Source organism: Phalacrocorax aristotelis, chromosome 13 (assembly GCF_949628215.1).
Source record: "Phalacrocorax aristotelis chromosome 13, bGulAri2.1, whole genome shotgun sequence".
In the NCBI taxonomy this organism is placed as follows: domain Eukaryota; kingdom Metazoa; phylum Chordata; class Aves; order Suliformes; family Phalacrocoracidae; genus Phalacrocorax; species Phalacrocorax aristotelis.
This window is the reverse complement of record NC_134288.1, coordinates 18028732-18042498: the sequence shown is the minus strand read 5'-3', so window position 1 is coordinate 18042498 and position 13767 is coordinate 18028732. Positions and strand designations below refer to the sequence as shown.

Below are 13767 nucleotides of genomic sequence, written 5' to 3'. Positions count from 1 at the left end.
GCCAGCCAGAGGAGGATCGGACTGGTTTTGCCCCAAGAACTTCTAGATTAAGATATTTACAGTATTACCCGTGTTACAATGTGTGCTTTTGCAGATATGAAAAAAGAAGATATAACGCAGCCTTTAATTACAGATATAGGGTTTAGGCTAGGTGAAATGATGCAGAAGGTTCAAACTATCCCCCCCCGCCCCATTTCTTAGAAGAAAATATATATTCACGTAAGAGCACACAGGGGTCCCAACAGCGCATCTTAATGAACAGGTCTGCGCAGCAGATCAGATCCAGCCCATTGGACCATTCATAGATTTCAGATTTCCAAAGGCCTGACGTGAACTTGACCTAGAGCTAGGTCTTTATTAGCAGAATGTTTATTTTGTGATCTCAGCTCAAAGGTCAATATTCTAATCTAAGCTTCAGGAAAGCTTTCAATGGGAACGTGTCTGACGACGTCCGTGACTCACCATTCCCCATCTTAGCCGCTGCGTTGCGTACAGTACTTAGGAATCAGGACGTTTATGGAGGAGAGTTTCACAAAACTTAATAAAACCTAATCGTCACTGGGAATTACAGACATCACTCATACTTTACCTGGAGAAACAACGTATTGAAGGAAGACGGCAAAACAAGATAGTGTGCAGCGCTTATTTTATTGCACTTATTTTTGTACACACTATCAGTTATTTCCACACTACTTTATTTACACAGAATCCAGATTCTGCTACTTTAATCATTCACTACTACTTAAATAATATTATCAGTGAATTGGCTGCTTTATCAGTTACACTGGTAACCAGGATATCAGAGAACTCAAGCTTTTATCAATATTAACTTTGAGATGAAAGCCAGTTGCAAACAGATTGCACTACAGGTTAACCATCACTACTGATTCTCTTGCCTACATCTGTCCCCACCATTACGGAGCAGCTGTTGTGCCACGTTCCTCTCCATTCCTCCCAACACCTCCACCTCATCAGCTGAGGCAAGACTGTATCAGACCAGGCGCGCTGGCGTGATTCACAGCAGGAGGACAGCGCCTCGCCTCAGCCCCAGCCCAAAGCCATAACCTTTATACAGGCATCGGGAATCGCCACTCCTGACTCAGCTTTGGCAGGAATTCATAGCATCGATCACATATCGCTTTTTGAGCCTGCTGTTTGGGGTTTTTTTTGGGGGGGAGGGAGGGGGTTTGTTTGATTTCTTGTGGGGTTTTTGGTTGTTTTTTAATCATTAGCAACATGCAACAGTGACTACAAACAAGTGCCATTCTCTTCTAAAGCACACACCACCTCACACAGTTTATAGAAAAGTTACTTTTTATTATAAAGCACAGAAGCTGAACACCTGAAGCTAGCTTATATGGCGTCCTACGGAACACCACCATATGTTCTTTCAGTTAACGAGGCCATTCATAAGAAAACACAAACATTTATACACACCCAACGCAAGAAGTTACTATTGCCTTCAGTGTGCATCGCAAGTACAGTAGACGGCCGGTGAAATGCTTGGTTACTGTTCTCCCTCCCTCCCTCCCTCCCCCCACATTAGAAGTTTACCAGAAAATCAGGCAAGGCATGCACTGCAGAGCCGACTCCTCTCATTTCTAAATTCAACCCTCTTTCCTTTCCCACATCCCCTCCCGTACATCCGTAACCATACAGCCAACGGTCACGTTCGCTGCCCAGATAACGCCGTCAGACCGACTCACGCAGAGACGCCGCCTGCCCCGGCTCCGGCTGCTCCCCTGCCCTCTCCTCCGCCCGTTCTCAGGGAACTTTCTGTGCGATGGCACGTCAGAACTGCAGCACAAAGCTCACGCAAACACCGATACTTTCTGCCCCGAGTGTTAAGCAACATCCAAGCTATGCACAGGTTTAGGCTTTGAACGATATGATGAACGTTATGGAGCCTCTTTTCACACCCAGCTTATTCCGAGACAAGTTTTCCTTCAGCCAACTCCACGCAATTCCCGGTTCCATCAGTAAAGCTGCAGCAAACTAGAATCCTTTACTAATTCTTCCTCTCCTTCATGGAAAAGGTGAACTCACGAACTCGCACTGCATCTAGACCAGCTAGCTCTGCCCTGCCAAGATCCAGCCCATTAAAATAGATATACACATCTCAGGCAGAAGATATGAGACTGAGCTTGCTTGCCTACGCTTCCAATCAAGCGAAGTAATAAGAGACCAAGAGTTGCATTTATTACCACAATAAAGCTGCAAATTTTCTTACACTGCTGGAAAAAAGTCATCATTCAGGATAAAGGCCAAACTTCACATCCTGACATGAAAGTATAGCACTCCAAAATACTCAGGTTTTAGTTATCAGTCCCCAGAAAACAAGCCAGTTTGATGCTCAAAACACCTTTTATTAGACTTCTCTTGGGCTTTGGCTTTCTGAAAAGTTCTTGTAAATATTTTCGTCAATCAATGTATTTTGTTTCCAACTCGGACCGTGCTGACACCTATTTCCCCTCCCAACAGTCCTCACGCTGGCGATGACTACGTGGGAACACCAAACTTAAACAGCTACGTTAAAAACTTCACCTCTGAGATACTGAGAAGCCGCCGAAATGAAAGACAGAAAGCAGGAACCATCTTTGCAGATGGTCTTCGTTTCAGAGGCACTACAATTGCACAGGCACAAACATCCCCCTCCCCTTCCAACAGTAAGTCAAGCCTAGAAGATCACGCATTTGTTTCCAGCATTACAACAGACAGTCTTGCCTTGTTCACGGCAGGAGCAGCTCCTACTTACGTATCCCGATGATAACAGAGGGCGTGTGTTCCAGTCGCAAGTAGAAGAGAAGATTGTAAAAATTGAAACATATCAGAGAGAAGCATAAGATGACAGAGATCCATTCTTGTAGTCTCTTTCCTGTTGGAAAAAAAGGGAAAAAAGGATGTTTTACTTTTATCTGAGAGGACATTTTGAAGTCTGAAATAATACAGACAGACTATTCGGCTGCCTGGATGACTCACTCCATTTGTCTGACAGGGAACTGGAACAGAAACTTATTTATCCATGGGAGGTGTGCACATTTTGTTAAATGACATTCCTCTTCCCCAAGCCACTACTAACCCCTTCCCTCTGCCCTTGCCCAAACAGCAGGGACAGCTCAGACATCACCTCACGTTGTCCTAGTTTCCTTCTCCCTGTGGCTGCTGGCATAACGTTCCTCTGCACCACATCTTTCTTCAAATCTGCATTTCATTCAATATTCAGTGTTGCTGGCAGGGCTGAATCTGGGAACGAATTTCTGGCCTCAGATGCCCTGTACTTAAATCACCTGAGGATCTGTAATATTTAAAAGTCTCAGAGCTTGTAGATAAAGCTGTTGTACTAACAGGAAAAAGCATCATCCCGTAGTTTGGTGGCCCTAGAATTGCTTTCCTAACACTGCAAGCATATTTCTTAACCTTGCTTACTTAACTCCCACAGTCTTGTCTTTGCCTTCCCGGCAGAAGGCTGCGACCTCTCAGCTGTTCTGGGATGACAAGAGACAGAATAAGGAAAGAGGAAGAACTGGTACAAAAGTCTCCTTGTACCTTGCTGTACTGCTTTGTACCTCTACAACAACCTCATTCATTGCCTACAGAAAGCGAACAGACACATCAGAGTATGGTAACACTCTGAATATTCAGATTAGCAGCAGAAAGCTGCTGCCTGTCAATCACTGCTAGATCCTCACAAGGCACTGATGCTGAGGGCAAGGGAACACTCAATGCGAGACTCGTATGGATTAAGGCATCAGAAAGAGACCTTTAATGCCTAAATCCAAGCAGGAGATCTGAGCTGCCACCTTGGCCCAGAAAGGCCCGAGCTGCAGTTAGCTCAACACACAGACAGTTCAGTCTTCACCCATTTTAGGGGCCAGTCAGCACAGCTGTCTCTCGCCCAGGGCTTCCCAGAGCAGGTATCCCCGCGGTCCATTCCCCACCCCGCCCGCAGCCTCCTGCGCTTTGCACCGCTCCATCTGGGGAGCAGTCGGTAAGGACTGCGCGCCAGGTGCACGTCCTCTCGCAGGAGCGGAGGCGTACTCGCGTCTGGCACGCGGTCAGGACAGCAGCTTCTTTCCTGCTCCTCTGTGGGACCTACCGTCTGGTCAAATTTCTCCTCCTAAATGCTGAATCAAGTCCTCCTTCTCAATTAAACCATGCAATGAAAAGGAAACTAGGAATATCACGGGACGATCAGTATGACCTCCAGCATGCCTACAATGCAATATTTTAAAGAAGTGTGAACAAAGACTTTTACACTTCAGAGTTTTGTTCTGGAAAGGCCACGAGTATATAAATTAACATCCTCTGCAGTAGAAGAAAATTGTAAAATTAAATTAAGACACAAGAACAAGCATATTTCAAGACAGCATCAGGTCACAATGTGGGAGATCTACAGAGATCTATAAAGAGATCCCTGGAGTAATGAAAGTTAAGAGTTAATTAACACTCACTTCCTGCATAAGAAAAACACACCCTGATTAGAGGAACTAAGTGGGTAGATCCTCACGGAACAATTAGCTGGCTGCAGGGAAACACGGGGCTCCTTTCTAGCAAGTCAAGTCCCATGAGTTCAGCCTATGCAGACACCGCTGTACTCCGAGCACAGGGATCCCAAGACGACTGTCCGGAGATACCCGCATCCAGAAACGCAGCCTCAGCTCTGGACAGACTGGGAAGGTGAGTCAGTCAAAGGAGCAGAGTCAGCACCAATAACGTGTGCCTAAAGAGCACTCAAATATAAAGGTTATGTCCCGCATGAAGGAATAAGGTGCCAAAGCCACAAAGTGTACTCTTAAAGAAATCATGGAAATACTCCAAAGTCACAGTCACTCTGCACCATTACCTGTAATCCCCGTTCTTAAGGATTCAACATCACGTGTTTCCACCATTAACACATATTCTGATGTTAAGCTATTCATGTAACGCCAGAAAAAAATTGCACAACTAGTATATTATCACAGCTCGGTGCTGACAGATATCACCATACATCTGTTACTTCACAGACTTCCTAGGAACTTCAGCCTACAGCTAAAGATAAGGGTAACAAGTTGCTTGGAGCGGGGGGGGCAACTCTTTTCCTTATGAGCAGGAGCACGGTGCAATTGTAAAGCTGGCGATTGCTTTTCTGTAAAGCAGAGGAATCGGTCACTGCCTGGATCAGAACTGCGTATCTAGACCAGCTAAAGATGTCACACACCTTCTCTCAAGGCAAGAAAGAGGTGACCAATACAAGCTGCAATGGGCACACTTGCCCTGAACGGTCTAGAAAACTAGCAAACTAATGGATACCTTTGTTTTCTTACCATTTCTTGGCTCTGTGCAAGTAAGAACACCTGCTTTTCCAGTAATTGCCTTGAATGTGCAAGCTAAGCTGTTCAGCTGACCTGCTGGAAACTGCAAGATGCTGAAACATGTCTTCCCTTTCCTAATCCTTCACCTGCAAATGAACTCACTGGCATGCTGGTTTGGGCTGGGGTAAAGTGAATGCTCTTCACAGCAGCTCGTATGGGGCTGTGGTTTGGATTTGTGCTGGAAACAGTGCTGACAGCACAGGGACGGCTGCGCTCCTGCTGAGCGGGGCTTACCCAGAGCCAAGGCCTTTCCTGCCCCTCACCCCATCCCGCCAGTGAGGGGCTGGGGGGGGACACGGCCGGGACAGTGACCCCAGCTGACCCCAGGGCTGTCCCACACCACACGGCATCATGCTCAGCACATGGAGGAAGGGGAAGGGGGCACGCTGGGAGCGATGGGTTTGCCTTCCCCAGGCACCGTTGGGCGTGATGGAGCCCTGCTGCCCTGGGGGTGGCTGAGCACCCGCCTGGCGTGGGGAGGAGGGAAGGGATTCCTTGGTTTGCTCTGCTTGTGTGCGCGGCTTTTGCTTTCCCTGTTAAACTGTCTTTGTCTCATCCCAGGGGTTTTCTCACTTTTACCCTCCTGATTGTCTCCCCCATCCCAGCAGGGGGGGGCTGAGCTGCCGGCTGGGGTTAAAGCACGACAGCCAGAACAGGCGAGGAGACCTAGAGTTGCTCACACTGTGAGCCACCGACAAACGACAGTTTATGATAAGGAGCCTGCAGTTATTCCCGCAGCATAACCGCACAGCTGCCGTCACCTTACTGAGCTCTGGCAAACAGCACACTTCCGGAAGACAAGACCAAAGCAAGAATTCAGACATCCCGCCGCCCCCTTCTGAGGGGCCAGGGCTGGGTGCCCGAGCGCAGTTCACTGAAGGCATGCCCTGAAGCAAACGTCTCTGTTGTTGGTTGCCAAGCAAGGTAGTTTTGTACATCTGCTTTTGGATGGAAACGTTAGCTTTTCGTTCTTTTTTAAAGGGAAGAGCATTCTGCGCAGGTTCTACTTGAAAATCCCCACCCCGCCGCTGCCCCACGGGCCCGCAGCTGGGACGCCAGCCCCGCTCCCACGCCGGGGCCCTTCCCTAGGCTGCGCATCCCAGCTCTGCGTGGCGGGGCTTTCTCGCCCGCTCAGCAGCTTGCTTGGCGAGCGCCGTGCCGAGGCTGCCCGTCCCCAGACGGGAAGCGCCGAGCGCAGCGCGGACCGAGCCCAGCCCGGCCTCTCCCCGGCCAAACACCGCCCCGGCACCGGGAGTCACCGCAAGGGCCCGCGAAGGTGCCAGAAACGCAGCGGCCCCCGCGCCCGGCCCTGCCCGAAGCGGCCGCCCGCGCCAGCGCTGCCCGGGCCGAGGGGCGGGCGGGGCGGGACGGCGGCACCCCGGTCCCGGCGGCGCCCCGGCCCCGGCACCCCCCGCCCGCCCTCACCTGGTGAGTAGAGCTCGGCCAGCTCGCGGGCCCCGGCGTGCTGCGCGCCCCACCGCCGGCTGCCGCCCTCGGGCTCCTCCGCGGCCTCCGCCCGCGGCCCCGCCGCCTCCGCCCGCCGCGGGACGCTCTCAGCGGCGCCGCCGCCGCCGCCGCTCGCCATGGCCCGGCCCCGCGGCTCACTCCTCCGCCTCCTCCCGGCGGGCAGGCCCCGGCCCCGGCCCCGGCCCCGGCCCCAGCGCTGCGGCCCGCGGCAGCGTCGGGAAGCGGGGCCGCGCCGCGGCGCTGCGCTGCGGAGGGAAGGCGGGCGCGGCTAGCCCCGCCCTCCGCGCCACCTCCCGCCTATCGCCGGAGCCGCCGCGCTGCCGCCGGGCCAATGGGAAGCGCCGCCCGGCGCGGCGCAGCCAATGGCGTGGCGGCAGGGTCGTCGGCGCATCTGGAGGCGCCCCGCCCCGCGGGCCGCAGCTGGCGGCGGGGACGGGACCGGCGGGGCGGGTGGGAGGTCCCAACAGTGCCCTCCCTCCCCTCTCCAAGTACCCCCCGAAAGTGCCCCCCCACCCCGGCGGAGCCCCCCGCTCCCCCCCTCAGTCCCGCCGCGCCTCCGCACCGCGCCGGGGCCGCCGGCCGCCGTCGGGCGTGGGCATCAGCCGTGGCTCCGGGAGCCTCCCTCTGCCGCGCCGGCAGGATGGTTCCGGACGCCGGGCTGGGCGATGCAGCCGGTGCTCCCTGACAGGCCTGGTACAGCCACCGGCCGAGGAGCTCACCGGGCCCACGCATGCATGTCCCAGCACCGGGAAAACCCAGGGGAAAAAACAGAGAAAAAGTAGGAAAGAAAAGCCCCTGGCGATACACCTCATGTCTATAAAAAATCATTTTTGTGACAGATTTACTTGAAGACCAAATAAAACAGCGCTAAGTGAAGAAATGTTTCAAATAACCAAAAGGACTCCACTTAAACATCAAAGCTGGATCCATTTCTGGAGGCTGATGTCCTGAGCCCGACACCTGTTTAATCCAAAGGTGACGTGTTTCAAAACGACACCCCACGGTCAGTGAAATGCTTCCCCGTGCCTCGACAGCCAGGCGTGAGCAGCGGCGCGGGCTGGCATCGGCGGGGCCCCGCGGCTGCAGCACCCTGACGGCTGGGCCCACGCGTCGCCCCGGGCCCCGTGGTGCGGGGGGTGCCCTGCTGGGTCCCCCGGAGAGAGGGAAGAGAAAAGCCAGGTGCTCCAAACCCCCGGCGGCTCCCCAGCACCCGGCCCAGCGCCCGTCGGGGACCACCCGAGGACTGTCGCTTATGGCGCTCCGCAATCACGTCTCCGAAGCAGGCTAAAAGGCGCACTGCGGGCCTCGCAGAGCCTGCCCCGAGGGTCGCAAGGGAATGAATAACGCGCCGGAATCACGTGCTCAAATCAGCGGTTCTTGATGAAAAAATGGCTCAGGAATTCAATGAGTCCTGGACTCACCAAGAGTTTTATGTATAGATGTACGTATACACACATATCTCAGTCTCAGAGGTTATGGAAACTCTAAATGGCAATGATTTGCTGCTGACACAGAAGAAGGTACTTGTCTGAGGGGGGGGTTTTCCATGTTCTCTGTCAATTGGGTAATGCGCCAGTTAAGAGGCATTAGCTCGGGGTGCCTCAGCCTGCCGGACCGGGCTGCGGGCGGGCACCCAGCGCTGCGGGCTGCTGGGGTGAGGCTGGGCTGCCCTGATGCGGGGGTCTTGCTGCCACCCTCTTAGGGTCGCGGTGACCTTGATGACGCCGGTACGGAAGTGGCGTGAACGCAAAGCCATTAACGCCAGTTGAGCGGGACACGGCACCTTTAAATATGTTCTGAGAGCCGTGACCGAACGGCCCCACGTGCAGAGGGGCACGCGGGCGGTCGTGACGGGGGTGCCGTCCTTGGGAGCCTTTCCCAAGACACCTTCAGCGCGTGCTGGTTTGCGGGGGCCGGGGGGCCGCCGGCACGGGGGAGGCCGCACGGTTTGGCCTTGGATGGGTTATAAACTTCTCTCGGACAACAGTTCAGTTTTGCCTCGGTGTCGGCCGGAATAAAGCCGCGTCCTTCCGTGAGGCGGCCAGCGCAGCTCCTGCGGACAGCCCTCGCAGAAGGGCGCCTTGCCGCCCCGTCCAAGCGCCCCCCGGCGCGGCGGGGCGGAGGGCTTGGGCCTGGCCCCCCTGGCCAGGCCACGGGAGGGCGGGCGCAGCCCCGGCGCCCCCGCCCCGGGAGCGGCGGTTCAGCGCGGCGAGAGCGCGACGGCTTCGGGAGACGGCACCGAAAGGGGACGCGGGGTGCCGGCGGCTGCCGCGGCCCCGCACGGCCGGGACGGGAGCCCGCAGCGGGAGCAGGACGCCGCGGGGCACCGCGGCGCTGTTCGGCGCAGCCCGGGCCGCCCCCTCGCCGGGCCGCGCTCTGCCCCGCCCGTCCAGCGGAGGGTCCCCGCTGTCCCCGGCTGCCCTGGGCGCGGGAGCGGGGGCTCCCCTCCTTCCGGGGCGGGGGGCGGGGGGCGGCTCGCCCCTCCTCCGGGCTGCGTCCGGGCGCCCCGCCCCGCCCCGCGGGAGCCCGGCCCCGCCGCGCGCCGCTAGGTGGCGCTCCAAGCCCGGTGACGGCGGCGCTGCCCCGGAGGGGGCGTGCGGGCGGCGGGGCCGCGCGGGGGCGGGGCCGCGCGGGGGGCGGAGCATGACCTTGTGGGGCGGGGCCCCACGGGGGCGTGTCCCTGGGGGCGTGGCGGGGGCGCGGCCGCGCGGGGCGTCCCGGGGCCCTGCGGAGCGCCGTGCGCGACCCCCCCCCCCCCCACGCGGCGCCCCGGGGCCGGGTCCCGGTGCAGCGACACCCCGGGAGAGCCGCCCCGCCGGCGGGTGCAGGCTCCGCGTGCTGCGCGGCCGCCGCGGGCGTCCCGCCCACCACGGGGTGTTGTGCGTCCCGCAAAGCCGACACCCCCTGCCCGCCGCGGCCCCCCCGCGGCGATGACTTCGGCCCCGGCCGCTGCACCTCCCGCATCACCTCCAGGCCTCTTCGCGCTCCCCCCCCGCACCCCGGCCCCCGCGGGCCGCCCGCCGCCCCCGGCCCCGCGCTCAGGCGATTCCGGCCCCTTCCCGACCCCCGCAGCTCGAAGGGAGCCGGCAGCGCCTGCGCTCCCTCCGGGCTCTCTCGGGCGCGGGAAGGTGTCGGTGGGTGGGAGAGCAAAGAGCGGCACTGGCAGGGACCGAGACGCGCGGAGGGCGGAGGCCGGGGCGCTGTGGGTGCCCCCACCCGCGACCCCATCCCCCGAGGGGCTGCGCTGGCCGCCCGCGCTCACGACCAGCAAGTCCCCACCGATTCCCTGGCAGCCCTGCTTTCCCCGCGGTGCTCGACGCAAGGGGACACCACATGGAAAAGAAGTAATTGTAATCGTACGGTCTAGGGCACAGACCTTTAATGCTTTTAATGAAGAAAAATCTTTTAATTCTTCACTTAAGCCCACGCTCCGGTCACTCTGAGGCTGCCCTTGGTTTATGTTGCCCCTGGCGATGCAAACCACGGAGTTCCAGGCACCTGGCCTGCAGCCTCGGGACCTGGGAATAGTACCCCTCTTTTAGAAATGTCCTAAATGAATTACCAACTCCTTTTACTGGGATCTTTCGACGCTCAGCAGGGTATCCAAGGACAGGGCTTCTATTCCCTTGATGGATCTTTTGAAAGTTTTTATACCCTAGAAAAAAGCATTAACGTATAATCTGTAACAAATTGATCAAAGTAGGAGGCTTCGATGACCCAGGAAATGTCAGACAACTATACGGAACTTCTGGAAAACCAGTGGACAGCAGCATCCCTGCCATTTTCTTCTGAATACAAGGAAAGGGGCTACTCGTAAAATACAAAGTCACTCCTTACTGTCCCTGCTCGGAAAGCAAGCCCACATCTCGCCAGCCAAATGGCTTCAGCATGGACTTTCTCTGCAACATAGGACTGGGCGCTGTAGCTTCTGCTTTGTCACTGTGGCCTTCCACGGGCGTTTGGGTGCTCTCTGGCCCTCCCTCCTTTTCTTTCTTTTGCTGAGCCAAGGAGTGGGTGCTCTGACCTCCAATTTGCTCTGGAAAATTTTCAGTCCGGTAGGGGAACGTATTTCGCCCATGTCATCCCACCGGCTGGAGGCAGTGGTGCCAATCTTCAGGTGTCGTCTCTGCAGCACTCGGTAGGGCAAAGAGCAACGTGTAGATAAAGCGGGGATTGAGCAACGCAGCACTGCAAGGCCAAGCATGCTAGGTCAGAGGTGAGCAGAAAAATCAGCAGAAGACCAACAAACACCCGAGCATCACCATGTCACATGGGAGCATGGGGTGAGGGAGCACTTAGGGAAGGGGAGGACTGTGGTCTGTAACAAAAGAACCAAAGGAGGCCAGGAGACATGGCCCGCAGCTGCCCAGGAGCCCCCAGCCACTGGGGACTGCAAGGCAGTGTCGCAGCTGCTGGTTCAGAAGAGGGGCGAGCATGTGGCAATCGGTTTTTATGTTAAAGTGAGGCAAAGTCTAGAGCCTGGTCTAAGAGCTGGGGGGAGACGGAAGGAGAGCCAACCTCTCTGCAAGCTGAGAGGTTGTCCCTGTCGGACATTTCCTAAGTGCTGTTTTTTACAGCAGAGAAGGGCAAGTGGAAAGCAATAGATCAAAATCTGGCCTCTGCCAGGTACAACTACGAGCTGTCGTTGGCATAAGGTCTGTGGATGTATAAAGAGGGACCTCGGGCTAGGAAGAAGGAAAAACAGAGCGCACAACATGCTCAGAAATCAATTTCAATTTTACTTCTCTATTTTGGAGCCTTTATTGCAACACTGCTCCATTTAAGTCAGTCTTTCAGGCAAGGTCCCCTCCTACCCCTCCAAGACCTTTCCACACCACCTCTCTGCTCTCTCCCAGCCTGCAGAGATACTGCTCCACACCGGAACCCCACACATTCTCCTCCTTAGCTCACCTCCAACATCCTACCTACAGCATCTTGTTCGCTGATGCAGCTGACAGCTTCTGGCACTAACTTCTTTCCTCTCTGCCCCCCTCCTGCCCCTCTGTGTTGTTTTTCGCTGCAGGTCTGTGGGTGAGCTGCTGTGTTCACACAGGGTTCAGCATGATGCACCTCTGATCTTACTGACCTGCTAAGAGCTACTGCAGGCAGATAATACATGAGACAAGTCTGCAGCAAGAAGCATCAGAAATTACAGACAGCCTTTTTCTAGAGTACGATCCTCAGCCCACAGGCCTGCTTACAAACACTTTGGTGTCTGAGCTGTCACCGTTAAACTGACAGCAACTGCCCAAAGCTGGTGTCCTTCCAGGGACACTGCAGCGCGTGAACTGGAGAGCTTGCGAGAAATCCTGGAAAAGAAGAACATTTCCAGGAAGAAAATGCCTCTGCAATGCTTTATGGTAGGTCTGAGCCTAGAGATGGAAAGTTGTGGCTTCTACAGTACAAAAGGGAAACTGGAGAGCAGAATTTAGTTCATGACAGAAATGAGCAGTGAGATGAGATTCTTCCCTCCACCTTTCACTATTCTGGTATCCTCCTGTTACCCTCCCAGTATCTATATTGCTGCAGACAGGAAAGTAGAGGAATCTGGATTTGATTGCATCAGATTTTTTTTTCCCCCTGCTCAAAAATGCTGATGTTCTTACTAAGTAATTTATGAGTTGTGCTGTCTCCTTCCTCAGCCGACTAGTTCTAAAAACAAGAAATCATGAAATCACTAGAAAGAAAGTGCTTTTCACAGAAGTGCTGCCTTTCTGCTGGCAGTTGCTCTGGTGGGAGACGTCCTCTGGAAGGGCTGCAGCCCTCAGGTGTTTCACAGGGTGAGACGGTGAGACCAGTGCCCAATGCCTTCACCAGGTGCGTCTGCATCTCTTTTCCTATCTAAAGCATCTCCCTGAGAAGGTTTTCCAGGACAATTATTAGCAGCCTCTGCACATCCGCCCAGGCCGTGGCACTGGCAGGGAGAGAGCTTGGTCTGTTCACACCTCCACCCAGTCCTCCGTGGTGCGAGCCTCGCTCTGCACCTGTTCCCATTTCAAAAACCCCATTTCTGGCCATGCATTTGTTATGACAAGTGCAGAAACAATTTAAAAGAGACCAGAGTTAGCTCAAAACCTGCTTGCCGAATGCTAAGGTTTTGGGTAAGTGGTTAGTCCTGCCAACAAGGTTCCCATGAGAAGCTGAGAACGGACGTCGGCTCCATGAGAGTGGATGCTGGGATTTGAGGTGAGCTGGAGGAAGTTTAAAGGGATGCAGGCGCAGCAGGGGGGTGAGGGGGGAGAAGGGAAGGAGGGGACAAGCTGGGCATCCAACCTCAATTACCGCCCAGGCTGACGTGTGATCTCAGTGACTACGGGATTACTCAGCGCTGGCCTGGAAAGGAGGTGTGGGCCACACCATCCCTGATATAATCTGTTTCACATGACAGTGGCACAGACGTTTTATTTTGTTAGGGAGGATGGGCCCGGGCAGAGTACAACCTTCTGCTGCAGAGCGGCAGAGAATAGGGTAGAAATCTGAAGAGGACAAATTATAGATCTCCAAAACTATCTTGAAAAATTGCCCAGGAAATTTCCCGGCGGGTTTCAGCGCTCGATCGTAGCCAGCGGCCGTGGCAAGCTGGAGACCCGCCGGGGTAATGCCAAGCAAGACCAACCACGCATTCCAGCAGGCAGCCACAGCAGGAGGCCTTCTGCTTGTGGGCCCCTGCGATGTTTTGGAGGTAGGAAGCACATGAGACTGACTTTCAAGAGTTCAGTTGCAAGGGCCGGTTAGGGCAGCCGCTGGATGTAACTGCCAGATCAGAATGCAGGATAAAGATGCAGAACAAGGGAGTAAACAGCCAGACGAACAAGCCCCGGCTCACTGCAACTTGCCAGTATTTGCACCCAATACAGATGTTTGTATTTGTGGAGGTATGGGCTCCAACTGCGGCCTCCAGACCCAGCACTCTGGCCAAGCCCAGCTCCAATTTAATCTCTGGTGCGTT

General features: G+C 55.5%; 1 protein-coding gene across 3 annotated transcripts in view; it reads right to left on the bottom strand.

Annotated features, from left to right (window-relative positions):
• Nucleotides 1-13767, bottom strand: part of PEDS1 (plasmanylethanolamine desaturase 1) — a 198899-nt gene that overhangs the window by 15784 nt on the left and 169348 nt on the right. Inside the window, exons 1-2 of one of the 3 annotated variants that reach the window (XM_075109034.1) lie at nt 6777-7035; nt 2756-2875 (exon numbers count right to left, since the gene is read on the bottom strand). In XM_075109034.1, coding sequence (XP_074965135.1) covers nt 2756-2875; nt 6777-6936 — 280 coding nt within the window. In that variant the 5' untranslated portion in view covers nt 6937-7035. Of the gene's footprint in view, nt 1-2755; nt 2876-3132; nt 3185-6776; nt 7036-13767 lie in introns of those variants that run through there. The other 2 variants (XM_075109036.1, XM_075109035.1) reach the window with 2 other exon arrangements.